A 21,073-nucleotide genomic window follows, 5' to 3' on the forward strand; every position below is an offset into this window, starting at 1 on the left:
CAAAAGCGTTATGAAACATGGCCCGATTCCACCAAACCATTTCTGACTTACGTAAGTCAAAATTTGAAATACACTCTTTAAGCTTATTTTTGGGGCTTTGGATGTTGAAATTTTGCTCCTTACATCGGTGTTATCTTATGACAAATATGTCTGAATTTTGACTTCCAGTATCAAAAGCTAAGCATCGTAGAGTTTTTTGTTTTTTTAAATTTTGACTTAAGTCAGAAACAGCTTTGCGGAATCTGCACAAGGGGTGGGTTTAAGAAAACTTTTTTAACACTCACTGTGAGAGCGTAACTAATAGCAAGTTGCGATCGTAACGCCTAAATGCAATATCCGGCTGAAAGACGGCTGAAGATGGAGACCACGTGATCTCTTTAGTGAAAAACAAGATGTCCCTCCTAAAGTTATAACATAAGAAAATACTTATTGTTGAATGGCTGTCAGCGATAGTGTATTCGTTGGATTTGTATCATCTTTTTATTTCTGTAGAGCTTTATAGGAGATATTTCCGAACAAATAAATTACATGTACAATATATAAATAGTAGGTAGCCAATGGCACAGATACCAAGACGCTCTGTGGAACATCCCTGTGTAAACTAAACCCTCCATTCAACATCACCAAACTGTAAGACCTCTTCACTTAAACCACATGCGTGGTTCTTTGAGAACCAAGGTGCCAGATAATTACAAACGCATTAATCACACGATTCATTTCATTCATTTCTTCCACGCCCAGTCAATCTGGCCACGGCATCCAATTGCAGACGCGTAAAACAATAATATCTTCATACGGAAAGAGACTATTTTACCCATGTAGTGAAAGAAAGAAGTCCTCAAAAGGAAGGAACGACTATTACAATTTAGTTTGTATTTATTTCGTCAATGGCCAAAGGAATCGTCGTGGTTTAAATAATGCAAATATTTACAATGGCAATACGTTCATAATAAGTTAACATTAAATACATGGTGGTCAAGGAGTGACACATAACTACACGCGACCTTTTGATTGAGTCGTTCAACAGCATGGCAAGAATTTAAGAACATGTACATCAGCGTAATAAAATACTACACAAAAGCAGGACGGATGTAGGTGTGCCATAAGAGGCATACTGTTTAAGGGTTTTATGAGAGTGCAACAATGCGCTTGTATGAATTATCGACTGAACATAGATGGTAACGCGTATATGTTGTACCACGCTACCGATAAAAATACATGCGTACAAGAGGTTGATAAAATATGGCTGAACTTGTCCATAAGAATTGCGTCAATAGTGTATACTGTACAACTAAAAACCATGGCAATTTTAGAAAGAAAGAAATGCATTGCATCTGCAGAAGAAATTTGTGACTTCCTTTTGAGCTCCCCAAAGCTATGCACTCCAGTCAAAAACGACTTCGTATACCCTAGGCGCCACAATGCATACCCATTCAGTTCATATTATAGCTTACAGCCTTTAATTAAGGCTTCGGAGAAAATGTCTTAAGAACGCTTAAGTATATATGCTCAGGTAAATATAGAACTATACACCAAATATGTCACTCCAAAAGTTAAGGTAGAGTGGTACTGTTAGACAAGAAAATTCAATACTTTGCCCTAAAAAGATTTGCGTCAACGCAATGAAAAATTTCACCATTAGAGTATAAAAATCAAGCATTCAGTTTCAGATCAAAGGTAAAATGGCTATTTCTCATTACACAGTTGTCAGTTTCAGCAAATTTGTATTTTGCCTTACTTACTCTACTTTCCTATGTAACAGATAACAGGAATTTTATTTCGCAAGATGTCAACGGTAATTCTGAATATAAATGTTATTATATCATCTAAAAAGCGAAAGACTCAATAAACCTCTTCCAACACATCAGATCTTAGTGCAGCCATTACTACCTTCAGTCTTAATGTAAACTAATCTAAAAGGAATGTTGCTAGTGAGGAATACAAAAACAAATTCAATACTGATTCTGAATTATTTTCACAGCACATGCATTGTAAAAATTATCAACCATTTCAAAACCATTTTTTTGTTAAGACTGGATTACAGGTAATGATGTTAAATACCATTTGCTGTTAAGTTTCGCACAGTCTGAAATCCTACGAATTCTAGCCTTCTAGGAGACAAACATGGTCTGCTATGCTACATCATTTTGTGAGATTGTGTGGATTTATATCAAAATATTAAATTTTCACATGCAAAAGATAACAGCCTGTGTAAGTGGTAAGAACTGAATTAAACTTTCTACACACACACATACTACAAAAGGAAACAAAAGCCACTCTAAAATACAAGCATTTAAAATGCAGAGTGGTAAAACTTAAATTTTCCTGTGTTCCCCACTATCCATGGAATGCATGAAAGGGCACATATACAGACATATGTTGAATCTGCTCCATATATAACTTATACTTTTCGCCCCCCCCCCCCTTAAAAATTTCAAGAAAATGTTGTCTTGATACAAAGTAACAGGGCAAACATACACCATGTACGCTCTAAATGCTCTTTATATCAAGTCTGTGATAAAGAGCATGACATCATTAAGCAAGACTTTAATAAGACTTATCAGCGACCAATGATAAATTCAGACTACATAGCATTCATTAGTACTATAAACATAAACAAACCATGGTATTAAAGATATGTATTGTGTTTTCTTTCCTCATTTTGATGCTTATGAAATAACTTTCTACCTTTTCTCTTTGTAATGGAAGTATCATTCCAAAACAATCAGTTAAATGAAAATGTTTCCCCATGAAAAATATCAGTACACCTATTCAAAATGCTGTACACTTTATGAGGGTAACAGTTACACCTGATCCTAATTTTTAGACCACTTTCAAACTACGAGAAAGGTGTACACATATATCATATTATTAGATCTGTAGCCTGGAGATCAGATCAGAGCAGCTGCATCCCATCTTTGTGCTTCAAGGCCAGACAGTGAATCTGTAACAAAAGAAATCACATATCATGTAGTCAATAGGAGAAAACATAATGTCTTGTGTTCCAAAGTTCAAACAGAATACAAAAATGGACAAGACCACAGAAGGAAAAAGAAAGAAGACACATGTAGAAAGAAAAAAAACACGGTCTCTTCATAGGTAAAGGTTTGAATTAGAAAAGGATTCAATACTCCACAATTTTTCACGTATATGATCCAGGAAACTGGATGGTATTACATGACAGCCCAGACTGCATTGAATATGATGTAGTAGCCATCCTCACTAATCAGAGGTTTACCCACAGAAAAAATAAGGTAACAAAAAAAACAAAACAAAACAAAAAACAACAACAACACAAACAAACAAAAATTAATATACCTCACTTACTATACTAGGAGTTGCTAGGGTCTGAATGGCTTTCTTCCAAGAGTATCTTGTGACATGTAAGAAGGACATGTACTGCTCATGCGACTTGATGCTGTTCCCGCTTTGCTTAGTCGACCTGTTCATAAGGATATAAACTGGTTTAAAAAACTTTGAAAGATGAAGAACCTCACAATCTGACTCACCAAAAATTTCAAATTCTGTGCAAGTCACACAGAACACATCATAACCTTAAAGTTTTGGTAAAAGTTTCCCAGGTAAAGAGCACAGGGTAAAGCTATACAGCCAATAATTACTGGTACCTAAAATAATACACATTTGAAGTGGCTTATCAAACTGAGACTCAGTTTAAAAACAAAACTGTTTTGAGGCTTGTCCCAATTCAATAGCTGAAAGTTTTTGCAAAACTAATTCTATTCGGAGCTTATAGTGCAGCAGTAGTAGGTCAAACAAACTGAACTTTGGCTGTGTTGCGATGCTAGCCTTCAAAACAAGACTGCAAGTATTGCACCGAGTGTGCAACTACCTACATATACACATGTATCTACATATCAGTGTCGTATGTACATATACATGGCAATGCCCCAAAATGATTACCATTTTACCAGTGAGGTGACAATAACACTGTACATGATTATACATGTAACCATGGAAGAATTACTCTGGTTCTAGTATGTAATAGTAAGGAAGTGAACACCTCTTTGCACGCAGGAAGGCAGGAAATATGGCAGGAGATACAAAAACATATACGTAACTCCAAATATCCATATTGTTTTATGACCGTATTAACATAATTTTGAAACTTTAATCCTTCATGTTAATGTGAAAGATATTATCACTCACAAATTAATTTTTACAGAAAGCAGCATTATAAATGATGTTATAGATCACATGAGAACATAAGAATCAACAACAGATACACCAAAAATATAGCATTAAGAGCAAGGCTCATGCATGTCTCATCGTACATGTAGCTGAACATAAAGCAAAACATTCATATAGATGTACATGTATGGTGATAGGTTTGTGAGAAGCAAACAACTGTATCTTGTTAATATTACATTACTAGCATTCATAACTCAACTGAAGCTTGCACAAAGCATGCACCCAGCAAAAGGAAAGTACATGTATCATATTGATTATGGTTTGAGTATTTCCATGCTTACTATTACTAATACACGCACATGCTGAAAAATGATAACTACAAAGCTTCAGAGCACCAATCCATACAGGCAAAATGCTTTTACATGCATCAGGGTATTGAATCCATGCACTTCAAGGACACACCCATCTGACTCGAATTTCACAAACTATTAAAACACCATGCTAAATATAACAATTACAATCAGGTCTTTTGTCAACTTTGTAAAACAAATTGCCATAAAATATTCTGACAAGCTTCTCAGAAATGATTATTAAAGGGTAATATTAGTGGAACACTTGGTGAAATTCATGTAATACAAATGAAGTCTAGCAAAGCTTCTGAAATTGTATGTGTAGTGGAACACAGCTGAGACAGACCTTGTCGTCAACACTCATGCAGTCTCACCTGATCTGCTAGCTGAACCTGAACAAAAAATTCACTTTTACCACTAATTCCAACATTCCCACAATGAATAAGATTTAGATGATATCAAAACTATCTTAGTGATTTGTAGCCAAATATTATAATTTTTTTTTATTATTATTTATTTGACTGTTGTTTAACACATATCCTATAATTTTTTTTTCACATTTATATTATTACATATTTTAATAAAATATATTGTGAATTAGAGCATATGCCAAGAGAAATTTGAATTTTTTGTAGCTTTCACTTCAACATTTTGTAGTAACAATGGGGTAAATGGTAAGACTCAAGAGCATTTCGCTTATACAGCAGAGGCCAGCGTTACTGTGGGAAGAAATATGTTCTAAATCTGGTTAAAATATGTTATACTTCTTCAACTTTACATATCTCTGAATGGCTGGATTTGACATACAGTACATGCAGTAAATACCAATATGTTATTCCTGACTGTCAATGGATGCAAATACTCAAGAAGAAAAATCTATAGACCAGAAAATCTCTGAAACACACATCATGGCTAGTGAATCACATGCTGATCCTTAGATGTTTCAATTTGTTTAACATACCAATACTGAGCATACATGTATGAACAAATAAAGATGAGATAAAAATGCAACAGAATCACAACAACAAAACAAAAAAAAGATAAAAAAATAAAATAAAACAATTTGAAAAGTCAACATTAAAGAGAGAAATGCAACTTGAAAACTTCACGATGAAAAGTCTCCATGGACAATTTACTTACTTCCTATGCTGTTGTCTTGAAGGGCTCCATCCAGGTAGATCTGCAGTTTGTCCAGGTCCATCCTGGAAAATATCTTCCTTTCTGCAGTGGTAATTTGCTTGGGCTTTTGCTGGGTCAGTGACTGGGGAAGTGTGCCAGTAATTAATCCTTCCGGAAACAGCTTTGCAGCTATTCTCAAACCTGCAGAAATTACATATCATTAAACACTGGTCAAAGAATCATAAACCTGCCAAAACCTTAGCAGAGTCTGAAGATTTGACAACAGGTACAGAGGGTTCATATTTTATCACCAATGGTAGAATCAGATTGTGAATCATAGTGTTAAAAATCGGTTAACGTTACCATATAGCCTCAGAAATAGGACAATTTGAAACTCCCTTTGTCTTCAACAGTCCTAAAGTCATCGAACCTGGGAAACAGCTTGATGGTGAAACAATACATATTTTCAATGTACACCAATGTTATCCAAAGAAAATTATTAATTTTCATAAAAAAAAAAGCAGGCCTAATGGCTGAAACACATACCTCCTGACAAGAGAAATAAGTTGTCATAGCCTCTTTCCACCAAAGTCGATGCTGCCTTTGGGGCTATTCTCTCATCCTCGTCATACAGCACAATTATTTTACCTGGCTGGTTTTTCTGAATGAAGAGTCAAGGAAACTTTCAATGAACTCCACAGTCCACACATAGATTATAAGTTATTGTATGTAATATATATATGTGTGTGGGTGTCCAAGATCCAAGTTCTACAAGGGGAGATAACTAGAGGCGTGGTCAAAGTGCAATACATGTACATAAGTTAGGAATTCACATACGCTATTCACTGAAATCATATGATAGAGAGGTGAATTTCTGACAAACTAAACAACACACCTATGGACACTTTCACCTCTCAGTTCAAAAAGGATACATATACAAGCAGTTCTTTGATTTCTCCATTCACAGACCGTGACAACATAGCTGAGGGAAAACTCTTTGCTGTGGAATAAAAACAATTCAGCCATAATATAGAGTTTTGTAAAGAGCACATAAACAAATGATTAATATCAAAATTAGACTGCAAATTTAGTAAGTGTTCATTCAGTTCAAAATGCAAAACAATTAAATAAGAAAAAAATAGCGATGGTGACAAGCTATCCTGATGATGGCTAATACAAAACAAATAAACAAATTGTGTTACAATTATTTGAACAGCATGACAGTTGACTTAACAGATCCTGGAATCAATCTCCTGCTGTGAGTACACTTACCTGAAATCAGATGGCACTGATTATATGCATCAGCGTCACGGACGTCAAGAAGAAGGTAAGGCGAGGAGTGGTCAACAAACCGATTTACAGGGGGAGGAACAGGCTTCTCGATATCAAGTTCTCCCACACCACGGGCAATGCTGGAAACATAGATCACACTTGCTACAAGGCATTTAGATAAGGGTCTATTTCTCCAAAATCTGCCCTTCACTTTACTTTCTGTTCATATAACTTTTGATATACAAGCACAAAATTCAAGCCTTTAATCACTTACTAACTGCTACGCGTACATGAACAATAAGGGGGGAATGGGATGGAATGGCACTGGTGGTTTTCGCGGATTCAGAGATTTTGAGAATTTACCTTTCAAAAGTTGACCTTGCTGTTTCAGGAGGAACTGGTCCATAATCATTTTCTGTGAGTGCCAGGGAAGGCGTAGGACTGTCTCCACCTGCCTGGATTTTTTTAACCTCACTGTCTGCTGTATCTGGCCTTTCACTAATATTATCTACAAACAAAGGACAAAAACAGGTTTAATTTCTTTGCCATATTATTTAGTACTTGTTTTCCACCAACAACATGATAAAGCATAAACAAGAGCCCACAAGCACCTTTTTTGCCATGGTCACATAAGTGGATACTTTTCAACAAAAACTCTAAAAATTGTATTGTTTTAAATCTAAAAACTCTAAAAAATTTTATCCAATTAAGCTATTGGTCGTAAAATTTACATTTCAGTAAAGGATAAAATATTATTCTTGAAGAGTTCCAAGTTTAAGTGAGCTTCAACAGATCGCATTGATGAGAGGCTCCTGGGTCCTTGTGCTGCAATAGCATGCTGCACACAGAGGCCCCTCTACATCAAATGGAACTTAGGAGCAGTGTCCAACATCTTAATTATAATACCGGTAGATATACATACCTGGAAATGGTTCTGACTGCATAGACTCGTAGTTAGCTACCTGAATAACCTGAAATGTAATTAGAAAAGGTAAAATCCACTTTCCATCACATATTTAGTGCACACAGCTTTGTGCATCTGTTGTTTAAAACTGAGTCAACTGACATGAACTTTGAATTACGAATATCCCATGAAAGCAGCATGATGTACAGTATATTTAAAACATCTGTCTGTATATGTATGTACTGCTGCTACACATGTATACTGCCATCTGCCTATAAATCTTATTCAAAATTGTCCTCAAATCATAGATTCCATTAAATCTGTAAATGATACATGCATTTCAAATATTTATTTATTTGCTTGGTGTTTTAAGCAATATGACGGCAGCCAACATTATGGTGGGAGAAAATCAGGCAGAGCCTAGGGGAAACCAAAGACCATCCACAGGTTGTTGCCAGACCTTCTCAGGCTGGACTCATAGCGATTGCATTGGTCAGAGGCTCCTGGGTCATTGCACCGCATTGACATGCTAACCACCTAGGTCCCCTGCATTTTGAATAAAAAGATCAGTTTATATACATGCAGTTAAAGAACCTTACCAATTGTACAAATGTTGAGACCTTCATGCGTTTGAAAAGTTCATCATTTCTGTAGCGATAGTCTGAAAAATACAGAGGTAGAGGCTACAGGCATCAGTACCTGATATTTAACAGCTCTAGCTATGTAATATAAATCACATATTTCTGGTACATGTATGAAATATTCTTCATTCATAGTATAACATAGTAACAATACCTACGACATTTGAGGATAACAGTTGAAATATAAGACGATATTAATCATATAGACAGGTGTAAATACAAAAAAAAACCTATACAAGTAAGCCACACATCAGTATGATTTCCAATCACAACCCTTATACTCACTTCTTCGAATCTCGTCGATCTTGTCCAAATATTTCGACAAACTGGCACCTTGAAAAGAAAAGTAAAGTGTAGGTCTCTTGAAATAACATTATTCATTCAACAATAACACAGCAGACTCGCAGTTGCAGGTCCATCCATATATATTTAATAGTAATAATTTACAATAAAATTTAATAATTGGGATGTTTTTACTGGACTATGTGTGCCTCTTTACACAGTGGTCCTCAACAGAAATTTTTTTGGAACGATGAAAATTCTTGTTTGCCGGAAGACAAGTATGTTGTTTTAATTGAAGAACATAACACAATGAAAATCAAAACCTGAGGTTTCCCACATCGATATTATTCAACTGTTGAACACCATAGGTTTATATATTCATTTCATTATTGTTTGAAGCTGCACTTAAGAATTTTTCACTTATGTAAGATTTATGACAGTTTTATGGATGTAGAAAGCTGGAGTTCCCAGGGTATACCACTGACTTTTATTACAAAACTTTCCCACATGTGATGTACAGATGCGCGTGTTGACGAGTGGTCTTCAATGAATGTTGGAGAGTGTATCTGATGATCTAGTCTTCACAGCATTTATTTGGGGAGTTGTAAAGAATCGAGCGATGCCTGTGTTTGTTGTTAAGTAGCTTCTCAGAAGTCCATTTACTTCAACAAGCAGATTTTTCAAAAGTGAAAAGCTGGGTCTACCATGTTACAGCAGCCAATATTTTACAAGTCCCATTAATTCTGTGTAGGCCTACATATCTTGTATAATCTCATGGAATGTTTGCATGTATGCGTGGGGATTAACATCGTACTTAAGAATTTTTCAGTCATATGATGACAAGTCATTAGATGTGTGCACATATATTGTCTCTTCTTGTGGCAGAGCGAGACCATGCCGCCAAAATGCTGCAGCCAGTGAAGTATCCTGCCAAAGACACCAAACATGGCATCCCACCCAGTCACATTATACTGACATCAGGCCAACCTGGCATGCTCCCTTGGTCTAACCTCTCAGCGCTAAGCGACGTAGCAGCAAGTCCCATTTTTAAAGTCTTCAGTATGACTTAACCCAGGTTTGATCCTGAGGTCTTCCGACTTCATGTGCACTCTCATGGAATATAACAATATAAAACTACTACAAACAGTATGGCACTATATTTCTCACTGTTTAAGACATAATTGTCAATTTAATGGAAGAAATTCAGCACTATTACCCTAATGCTTATTTCCAGGCTTGCATGTTCCCTTTCCTTGGATTTGTACCGGTAACTTAGGCCATTTCAATGTTCGAACTCGGAGCTATAATCAAATGGCCAAAATCACCAATATTTACATTACTGAATGACAATACCATTCGTTTTACGGTGCATTGCGTAAACACTCGATCACCTTGAATCACGACAGCTATCACTATTGAATACTGGTATTCACAACGGAGCTACATAAGGCACCGGATGGCTAACGCCAGAACGCGTAAAAACACTTACCAGTGTCAACTGTCGCCTTCACATGTTTATATTTTGGGTTTGCGTGTATTTTCTTGCCCATCGGCTGCAGAAACAAAACAAAGTACATAGTTTACTCCAGGGCAATCACATATCACGCTGAGTGCGTAAAATTCAACACGGTCATAGTAAAATTAGGAACTTACATCAACTTTTCTTGCTCTGGACGTGCTCATGGCGGACATCTTGTTTTCGTGTTCGTTACCAATCGAGATGGAGCAAGTGCGCGTGCGTACTGTTGATTCGCGCGCTATTCGATCGACTTTATACCTGTGTGGCTTGTGTCGCAGTTTGTTTGGAGCTGTCAGACGGATACGTAGATACGGACTGCCGCTGGCAGTGCCTGTCGAAACAGAGCTCGTTTCTATGACCACCGCTGCTATTTAACTAATTGTTTGAAATTTTGGTAACAAAGGGATCTTAAGACTTTATCACACTGTGTTCATTCATATATATGTAGAGGGGTAGACCTGTCAGTTGAATAGCTTCACCATGCAAACTTGGGTCTTTGATTATCTACGTCTTGGTTTCTAATCACAAATTAATGGCTCGGACCATTTCTTTTTGACTAGAAATTAAACAAAAAAAATAAGTGAAATTGCTGATATTTAAAGTATATATCTGTTTAAAGGTATCTATTTGAAGCACAGGGGCCTATAGTTTAACTTGATAACGTGGCTTTTTTATTTATTTATTTATTTTTTTATATAGGCCAACCGGTTATAGTACAGGCCTTATGTTGCTGCATAAAAAAAATAAATAAATAAAAACTTACAGAGCGTATTGAACGTTTGTTCAAGTTCGGCTGGCCAGAAACACTTGATTTTAATATAACTCATTAAAGGGAGAAAGGTACCATACATAGTCCCATATAGATATAGGATTTCATGTGAGCTAGGCCTAATCTAGTTGGGCCTAGGCCTACCTTTTTTAAAAATGTATTGGCCTATAGACCAATATCTCCTCCCGTCTGACTAGGAAGTTGGTTTTCGAAACAAGTTTTGTCTAATGGTTAATTTACACACGTAGTCATATTTTTATCATAATGGAAATTCCCATGGGAATAAAGGTCTCAAGTTGGTGAATTTGCATTAGACCTTACTTTTGTATTTCGATAAAACAAAACCTATATGATTCTCTCCAATTTTTCACAGGCATCTTGTAAAGTACTTTAGATTCAAGTAAGTTTCCCCTGTTTTTCTGCACGAAAGCAACTACACCTCGCTACTGGAGTGAGGAGAGGGTGGGGGTCGATTTCTCCTGTAATTGGTATACGGGCCTTTTAGAGAAAGTTTTATGACAATATAGTTATAACAAAATGTTCTCTGTTCTTTCAGTTTTATTTGCTATTTGCTGTCATTGTATATGTGAATTAATTTTCTTATCATTTGTGTTATTGGATATGACATACTATTGTGGCAGATATCAGTTGGTATGTGACGAAATAAAAAAAATAAACCATATAGCTGGTATAGCCGTTTTAGTAGATTTACGTAAAGTTTAGTGCCTTCCATGTGACATTTAATGTCTTTTGCAGTTCAAGTCCGTGACAACTCCAACTGAATTCAATTGTCCTCATTATATCAAAAATTATTTCATAAAGGCATTGGGGAACTACAATTATAATTGGACCCTCAATGAAGCGGTGGCAGAGGCCTATAAGTTAAGTGTAAATAAAATGTATGTTTCTCCACTTCATGGGTAACATATAACATTTGCACTTGCCTCCGTTCAAGGTTCTTAACTTGCACCATCTTGTAACTGTGTCTACCTACCCTACAGTGGACTAAAAACACAGTTCAGTTTGGCGTCGAACCAAATGGGTACCTCTGTTTGTTGCCATCGTCGGACAAAAGGAGTTGTAACCCTTTTGAAATACTATTTAACAGTTGCGTTCGCCCCCTCTGTTGAAAAAAGATTATTATTGTAATTGCAATAATTTCAATATGGTTTCAATTGCATCAAAATGGAGTGGAAAGAAATCTACTAACCTTTGTTGGATTTTAAAGGAGACAAAGGACAGGTCTGAGAGCACATCTAGTTTAGACATATAGCTGAAGAAGATTGACCAAGGTCTCATGTCATTCCGCCTTAAATGGCACACAAAAACGCACTATAAAACGAATTGTGTACTTTTGAGGAAAATGAAGAAAGATATGCCAACAATTTTTTTAGTTTTATTTTTAATAATTCCTCTATTTTATGCATATTTTCCGCCAATGGTCGGAAATATTTGGAAACAACGTCATCGATGAACATACTGGGAACGCGAGGCCAGAATCCCTCCCTCCCCTCAACAAATGGCATTGACGTCAGCACAGCAAGCTTCTTTATTTCCTGAGACCTTAGGAAAACCGTCGTTTAAAGTTATTCATGAAAGATTTTTTGTACTCTTATATGTTGGGCCACCTTATATATTCCGTACTGAAAAATAAAGCCCAAGAGTTTAATGTACCATTTAAGGACAAAAGGGATATTTTCGGAACATCGGAACATAATAAACATATACTAAAAGATTCTGCATGTCTCGCCTTTCATTAGTTGTTAGATCCTGTGTAAAATTTGATTAATAAGCTAATGTGTCTATTGAGATGCTCCAACCAACCGTTTCAATCTAAGTTTCTGAAACTTTACGGTGACTATAACACCCGTGTTGGCAAATATAGGGCTGTTTTCGCACCCATGTTAAATACATCAACATGGTGCTGGTATGAAAAGTTGCAATCAAAGCGCAACTGAGATACCTATATTTATATTCGGCGTGGGATTTAATTATCCACTGACTGTTCGCGAGTTTGAAACTAGTAGCGTATGTGATGTCGATTCTCATTTCCCTACATCAGTGCATGATGACGGTTTCTCTCTTATGCGTTAACAGCTTTATTAAGTAATTTCACATTTTTTGAACTAGATTTTTGAACCAGAGTAGAGCTTTAGATTGTTTTGGAAATGGGTCATGGAAGGTTTCTTCATGGTCTACGAGCGGTATTCGAAAGTATAAATGTATTCGAGATAAAATGATTATTTGTTATACGTGTATACCATTTATGTTTGGTATAACATCTTTTTTGCTTAATACAACAGGAAAAATCACTGTGCCATCAGATAAATGCGAAATATATATCTGGGAAACAATACACTCAAAAAATTAATCTGTTAATTTTAACAGAAAGTCTGTTGTCTGAGTGATGCTAGTATAACATTATACTGTGTCATATTGAATATAATATCCTGTCAGTCTGAGAGGATCTTTATGTTGAATTATTAGAATAAGTGTGTTATATTCAGCAGAATAATCTGTTTTAGTAGCAGAATACATTCTATAGCATCGCTCAGACAACATACTTTTTTGTTAAAATCAACAGATTATTTATTGAGTGTACTTGTATAAGGTTTGTGAACAAAACCCGATTCACATAAATCACTTTTATTGCGGGAATTCGTATCTAGCACTTACATATCTTTCTCTTATTTATTTCAATGTATATCTACATTTGAAGATATAATTTATTCATTTATTTGATTGGTGTTTTACGCCGTGCTAAAGAATATTTGACCTCGGTAAGCATAATGATTGGAGGAAACCGGACAAACCCGTGGGAAACCACGATCATCCACAGGTTGCTGCTGACCTTCCCACGTACGGCCGGAGAGGAAACTTGAACTGGACTTGAACTCACAACGACCACATTGCACTGTGGGAGGCTGTATTTCTGACTATTTGCCAGTTATCACGCTGTCGTTGCTGCCCTGCTTGTACTGTCTGTGCTGTACGTCCATAATTATATTATAGAATCATTCATTCGTATCATAATGATTCAGTGGAGGCTTACTGCTTTTATAGTGTTTTGTTTGTCAATTTAAACATGGCTTACGCCATAAGGACAAATTGTTTAAATAAAACTTTGTGTTCAACAAATATTCTTCAGGTGATAACGGCGTGTTTTAGCGATAAAATATTTTTCAGTTAATGTGCTGTTAAGATTGTTCCAGCTGGATCAGAATGTATTGTACAAAGAGTGAACCTTCATTAAATGTAGAAAAGTACATGTACTATTCTAAAATGTGGTTATCATTTGTATTTTAACTGAAATTACATTTAAGGTACAACAAAAATGGTTCACAACAAAAACTGATAGGCATATACATGCTAGTATAAAAAACGGCTATTTGGCCACTCTAGTAGAGTAGACATGTCACATGTTTTCTATAAAATACCAATGTTTTGGAGAAAACGTTGAAATTATTTACTGAAAAATTCAACATTATAGAAAGGAGCCACCCTGTGTTTTAATAAAAACGTTTTCGTGGATTGTCCCACCATATACATGTAACGCGTTTATGGATAAGACGTCTGCGTTCAAATAAAAACAGCAATGTGTTTGTACATTAATGCGTGTGTTTTTATAACTACATATCATGCGTCGTTAATATTTACAGGGTTTACATTTGTGTCAGTGATACAAGGCTTATTTGGCTGTAAACAATAAGTCCTAATCTACATTCAACTCTGGATGCCACGGCTGTGGTCTGATAATACCAAAAACCGGATACGAAAGTCCATAGTTTACAAGAAGAAAAATGTGGAAGTACAGGTGTACCTTACCGGCCACCGTACATACATATACAGGCTTGCATATGTATTTAAATAGACACACCTTTTCCAGGCACAATTCACAATTACTCAAAAGGCAACAAACCCTGTTTTGCATTAGGCGTTTCACTTATCAGCTACACTTGAGGTGTTAAGTTCTGTCACGATAAGTTCACGCCTTAGCACCTGTTCAGCACGATGTCACCTGTCGGGTTCCTGCTGATTTTGGCTGTAGGTGTAGCGCAGGTACGTATACATGTACATGTGTATAGATATATGAACAGACACGGCTTCTAAATGCAAAAATATTATACCCATCTACTCGCCTGATTAGCCCCACCATATACTTAAGTACTGTTAAATAGCAGATATCTATCCTTAGTCAACAATTGTACCCATATTCTTTTGAAATATACGATGCAAAGGGTATGTATACGGTCGGCAACAGTAGAGATCTTGGGACATTTTGACACAACAAGTCGGAATAGAAAAGACAATATACAGGATGGAGAGTAAAACAAGTGCAGCGACGGCAGTACTGTAGCAAATAGTCTTGCACACGTAACCGGTGAAATCGGTCTCTGGTCAGTTTACCTCACACGGGTTTTATTCTATCTGTTCCTGTAAGTGCTTAAAAGTAGCAACTTATACACCTTCTAGCATCATGGTTCAAGCAGAACTAGGTAAAAATTGAATGATGTTACTTGCAATTTATTAGACATCTTTGGTCCAGAGTTACATCAAATGTGTATTGAAGTTTATGACATAAAATTAAATTGTGGAAAATTTTAGTTCTCCATTTGTAGTATGTAATAATATATAAGTATGCATTGGTCTATACATATTTAAGATGCTGTCGTCTATATGTTTTTGTTTTAATTTATAGGCTGCACTGACGGACTTGGCTAGTCTAAAGGAGCTGCTGAATCATGATAAGTACACTTGCGACCCGGTATGCGGAGAGGGGCAATGTTGTACTCATTACTACGCACCAATACACGGCGGGAAGAGAGAAGTTCTCCCCGGCAACCTGCTACAACAATCCCAGTGGCAAGGCATGATAAAGAGGTGCCAATCTTTGAAACAACGAGGTGAAAAATGTTTGACGCGCAACACTGGGGAGTGGTGCCCGTGTTCTCCTGGTCTGACGTGCAAAGCCGATGGTACAAGCGGACTTGACGCCTTCTTCGGGAAATGTGTGTAGAGGACATCTGCGTTCTCAGAAGAATGAGCGATATAATCTACTAGAATATATCAGAATAAAACACTTTGACTTCATAGATCCATTAATATAGCCTTTGTTTATAGCGATAGTGTAGATAAACAAGTTTATATTGCAATCAGCTGTGGATCACCTTTGATTTGATTTAGCCCATACCAAAATTGCGTCATGTAGTACCGGTACCTTCGAATTATCAACTTTCCTACAGAATGAGGCTGATTTCTGTATCATTGATTCGATTTATTTTAAATTTTACATATATTGTGTTATTTAAACATACCAGAAATTGTGAGGCCAGATAGTGATGACTTGTACACATATCAGATATTTATTAAACCTTACTGGACAAAGCGATGTTTTTACCTGTCGTAAGCTCTAGAACACATAATGAGCGCAATAAAACAATTGAATCGGACATTACTGTACATAGCGCATTACATATATAGAGCAAAAACAGTCCAATGTTATCTATTTGAATGTAATATTGTACCAATGCTGTCTTAAAGCATTCTAACATGGTCAGTATATACATGTACTATAGGCTGGTTTGATTATCCTTCGCTCAGCTGTCCTCCAAACATTCACAATATCTTTCTGGACCAATTTCTGTACATACCCTTTGCTCTGTTGTAATGCTGGGCCCTTATCCGTCCAACAAACACTTGACTTTTACCAAGTCTTCCTTTCAAACTTCGATGTCGATAAACTTTGTTTTCCAATAATTTTCTTGTTGAAGGAATCTCTGACATACTAAACAGTTTTGTATTCGACAACAAAGGCTGTCTTCTTTAAACTTTGCAGTGGCAAATCAAAGTATTTATAATAATAATAATAACAACATCTAAATCATAGTTGATACCTTCACTGATCATTATTGCCGTTATTACCTGTGTAAATAAGTGGACAAGGTGGCGACTGAAACACATAGCTACTTTCCAGTGACTGTAACTGGGAGAACTGCATGGCGGATAAATGGCAATCTACTTTATCAGCATTTGGTACGGATACCATCTTCGGCACAACGCAATGTGAACTTGGTTTGTTTCTTGCACGTTGTAGACAATTTCGTTTGTAGCAGAACACATTTATTCCCTGCACACAATTCCAAAAGACGTCATACAGAACTTGACGAAAGCTCTTAGTACAGGCGCTGTACAGGACAAAGTTGATGGCGTAGTTCACCCAGTGTATAGTGTTGAAGACATCAAGCCAGAATATCTCAGACATAGATGGTTGGTACTCGGACTGAAACATGGCCCTTACATTGTGTTGGACTCTAATTAAATGGCTCGGTAGGTTGAGCAGCAAGAAGACCAAAGCCACAACCAAAAGCATCTTCCTTGTCTTCCTGTGCACTTGGTCAACTTGTCCAATGCTCTGCTGGTCTGCCTGTGATTCATCGTCGCACACAGAGTCATTATTGGTGAGTGTGGAGGAAGGGTTTAACTCAGCCCAAGTATAGTCTGTGTTATCTCCAGAGCTAGATGGTAAGCCATCTCCTTGAGCTTCGCAATTATTAGCAGACTTACTTGGGCCGTAAAATTTTATCATATCTAAAAAGATTTGCACGTTCATTATAATGAGAAGACTGAAGGGAATGAGAAGGGTTAGAGCTGTGTCAGCGATGGACATACCTCTGACATAAATGCCGTCACCGAGTTGACAGCCTTGCCTCCCAGCGTAAGAAACTGCTTTCACGAACCAAAATGACAAAAGGTAAACTAAGGTGGCAAACCCAACTAGAGCATATGTTACCATAAGAGTAACCCTTCGTTTACAGATCTTGTTGCTCCATAGGGGATAGAAAACAGAGCAATATATTGAGGCTGTAAATGCAACCACATACCAAACTGACAAAAAGCTGAACGCAAATGTACTGAATACCAGCACTTTGCATTTAGCATCCGTGTCGAACAAGGAAGATTTTGTGAAACCATCAAGCCAAACTACTCCAACTGTTATCAGGAAGCCCGAGTCTGAAACAGCTAGACCGCAAAGATAAGCTGAAATTGATACTTTCCGGAGATGAGAAAATACAAAGACCATGAAAGACACCGTATTTCCAAGAAGGCCAATGATGATTATGATTGGTGTGAAGTTCTGTTTCCACGCTCTCCAACCTTCTAAACCAATGTCCATTGAAACCAGTCCCTCGGTTAAATTTGTTTTGTTCATCCTGTTGATCGCCTGTAGCAAAGATAAAAACACATATTACAATCTAAGGACGGATCACGTTAGACACAAAATTAATAGTTCAAATCATCTAAATGTATATTAGTATGGTTTTGAATTAAACATTTCTAATATTATCATCAATATCCATGTACAGGTGATAGATCTGCCTCAGTTAGACGTAAAAACCTAACGAGAAAAATAACATGCAAGTAAGTCGCACGCGAAAAAGACCTTAAAGATATGTCTTATCAACTTTTTTCACAGAATTAAACGAAGTTATATGTTTGGATTGTAAGGTGGGCTCTATAGACCATATTGGTAATGTATGTCGCCAGTGACGTCAGACAACTCTTTCTTGAGAGTTTTTTTGTCCAGAAGTGAACATAAATTCTTGCAAAAATTTACATCATGGATATAGTGTGATTGGGCCCGGAAAAATGAATGTGACATTAAATACGTGTTTTAGGCACACATACCGCCATAGATATATAACAAACAACAACACTTTAACCTTTGCAATCCTAAAACTCGTAGCATCAAGTCAAAACTCTTCCTTGTCTTTGAGCTCAATATATATTTGTATTAGCAATTGCTGCAGACATCTGACTTCGTTCACTATAGCCTAAGTACACTGCTAAATACATTAAACACATCGGGCATATATGTACATAATATATGTGGTAGCAGTCAAAATGCCTAAACTTTACGGCCACATAAGATGCGTACATACGTATTATTTTAAGCCACGGCACATGCAGTTCTGGAAAGGAGGTTTCTTAAATCTTCTCAATATTTTCAAACATGATTTCGGAGCCACATATATTTTCGGTTTGTTACATGTGGGGCTCCATTTTCACCTGAAAGCATGGCTACATGTATAGATCTGTACCACCACCAAACCACAGTTTCATAGGCATAAGGTTTTTTTTTTATCACAACCTACAACAAGATATTAAACGCACGCTTTTTTGAAATACATTTTATAGGAAAACAATACATTGTACACTCAAGAAAATTAATCTGTTAATTTTAGCAGAAAGATAACAGTTGTCTGAGTGATGTTAGAATGTATTCTGTTATTATGACGCCATATTCGTTCATGTTCAACATAATATCCTGTTAGTACAATAGAATCTCTATTGAACGAATAGAATATTTCTGTTATTTTTAACAGATCAATATACTGCAGCAGAAGAATACATTCTGACATCAATCAGACAGCAGACTTTCTGTTAAAGCTAACAGATTAAAGTTTTGAGTGTAAGAAAAGTAAAACCAGATTCGCCTTTAACAGGCCCAACTACATCTAACTACGTACTTTTGCTTCAGATTCAAAATTATTTTCAGAAAAGAAAAGTGGCAGTTCTTACGAAAATAATATGTTACCAGCTGTCAGCTTGGAAGCTTAATTATCTAATTACGAGTTTACTCACCATATAGAGGTACAGAGTTAATCTAAATATGTCGAAAGCAAACTCAGCAGTGGATCTATACAGCGAATATATCAAGACTACACCACTGGAAAGTTAAAATAAAGGTTTTCACTCGAACATGAAACAAAGCGATTGTGTGTGCAAATCGAATGCCCCTCCAATGCCAGTAATATCCAGAAGGTATCCGTCAGTTCAGTCGTAGTTACGCATATGAACATTTTCTTTGGAGCTCTATTTCGTCATTTCAATATCACGCTAAACAGCTAAATATTTCATCATGCAAAATGGAGTTCTTACGTGTCTCATATTTCATACCATCAGGTGTGAGTTCAACGAAGGGTGTTAATTAATAAAGAGATATCTGTACTTTTCCGACACGATGATGTCATGTTGGCATCAGCAACAAGGGAGCATTTCAATATGACATTCCATACATGTCGTGATTCTTCATACATATAAATATACCAAGGGTTTCGGTATTAGTGAGATTGCTTAGGCTTACTTCTAGTTCACCATCCAAAGTTGTGATTATAAATCAATGTCTCCTCAATTCTCATTTTCCTTTCCCGATGCTATACCGCATCAAGAAAACCTCTCTGACGTAACTCGAGCGAAACCAATTAAAGCTCTATCCAAAAACTGTCACTGTTCAACCTCTCTCTGCTTACTTAATGAAATATGGTGGGAAAGTACCTACCTTATATCTACAGTAGATTGTAAATTATGGCTGCGTTTGACAGTCAGGTATCACGACGCTGGAAAGAAAAGATTCAAATATTTAAACAATCGAAACGCCTTAAACGTGATGATCATGTAGCCTACATTAATAATTTAGGTCAAAAATTGTTTTAAAGATTAATTTCCTTTGTCTAATATTCAACTGCATGAATTTGATTTATCCTTCATCTCAGTGATATCTAACTATACGATTTTGGATGCAAATTTTCTGCCCTTTTAATAGTTCTTTTAGAAAGACAAATAAATCGACTGTGACATGGGGTCACAAGAAAGAAATAGTAAGTAAACTGTATATATATGTATATACATACCCAATGTTTTTTCAGGCATTAAGTGCGACCAGAAACATGTCCTCACCTACTTTGTTCTGAGTGTTTGCTGATCCGCTTAGGTCTGAATCTGTCACAGGCAAGGCACATCAGACCAACCGTAGGTCTCAAGCGTCCACAATGGCAATGAGCTAGGAACGCACTTGTCCCTTGGGCTATATGGTAGGATCGAGCAACCAGTGTAGCAAACAGTCACATCACTTCATGACATTAATATTAACACTTTCTTTTCGCTTGGGTTGAAGTGCTATATACTTCAGTAAAAATGCACGGCAAACGCCTTGAAAACAGACAACATATATCCATTATAGGAAAGTAGAAATTAAAACAAGAAACTCAGATGTGAGGCCGATCTGTT

The 21,073-nt window shown here is 36.5% G+C and overlaps 2 protein-coding genes and 1 long non-coding RNA gene across 6 annotated transcripts; 1 reads left to right on the forward strand and 2 right to left on the reverse strand.

The window, feature by feature from the left end:
• Positions 1-874: 874 nt before the first annotated feature.
• Positions 875-10,413, reverse strand: LOC135470194 (centrosomal protein of 41 kDa-like). 4 transcript variants are annotated; one of them, XM_064749000.1, is made up of 13 exons: positions 10,371-10,413; positions 10,207-10,270; positions 8,721-8,768; positions 8,394-8,455; positions 7,813-7,861; positions 7,254-7,398; positions 6,891-7,030; positions 6,551-6,618; positions 6,165-6,279; positions 5,640-5,819; positions 4,874-4,891; positions 3,328-3,442; positions 875-2,944 (listed from the first exon to the last, which is right to left on the reverse strand). In XM_064749000.1, the coding sequence occupies exons 1-12, from the start codon at positions 10,407-10,409 to the stop codon at positions 3,342-3,344; spliced, it is 1,029 nt and encodes a 342-aa protein (XP_064605070.1). In that variant the 5' UTR covers positions 10,410-10,413; the 3' UTR covers positions 875-2,944; positions 3,328-3,341. The 4 variants fall into 4 exon arrangements, with proteins under 4 accessions (XP_064605070.1, XP_064605071.1, XP_064605072.1 ...); XM_064749001.1 differs by having other exon boundaries at positions 3,319-3,442; XM_064749002.1 differs by lacking the exon at positions 4,874-4,891.
• Positions 10,414-14,923: 4,510 nt separating this feature from the next.
• Positions 14,924-16,108, forward strand: LOC135471931 (uncharacterized). The gene is made up of 2 exons (XR_010444483.1): positions 14,924-15,064; positions 15,705-16,108. It is a non-coding gene; the product is annotated as an uncharacterized LOC135471931 (long non-coding RNA).
• A 793-nt stretch (positions 16,109-16,901) lies between these two features.
• On the reverse strand, positions 16,902-18,215 carry LOC135470982 (uncharacterized). The gene has a single exon (XM_064750030.1). It carries the CDS (start codon positions 18,213-18,215, stop codon positions 16,902-16,904), a length of 1,314 nt encoding a protein of 437 aa, XP_064606100.1.
• Between the last annotated feature and the right edge of the window lie 2,858 nt (positions 18,216-21,073).

The sequence above is a fragment of the Liolophura sinensis genome, chromosome 7 (genome assembly GCF_032854445.1).
Source record: "Liolophura sinensis isolate JHLJ2023 chromosome 7, CUHK_Ljap_v2, whole genome shotgun sequence".
Taxonomy (NCBI): domain Eukaryota; kingdom Metazoa; phylum Mollusca; class Polyplacophora; order Chitonida; family Chitonidae; genus Liolophura; species Liolophura sinensis.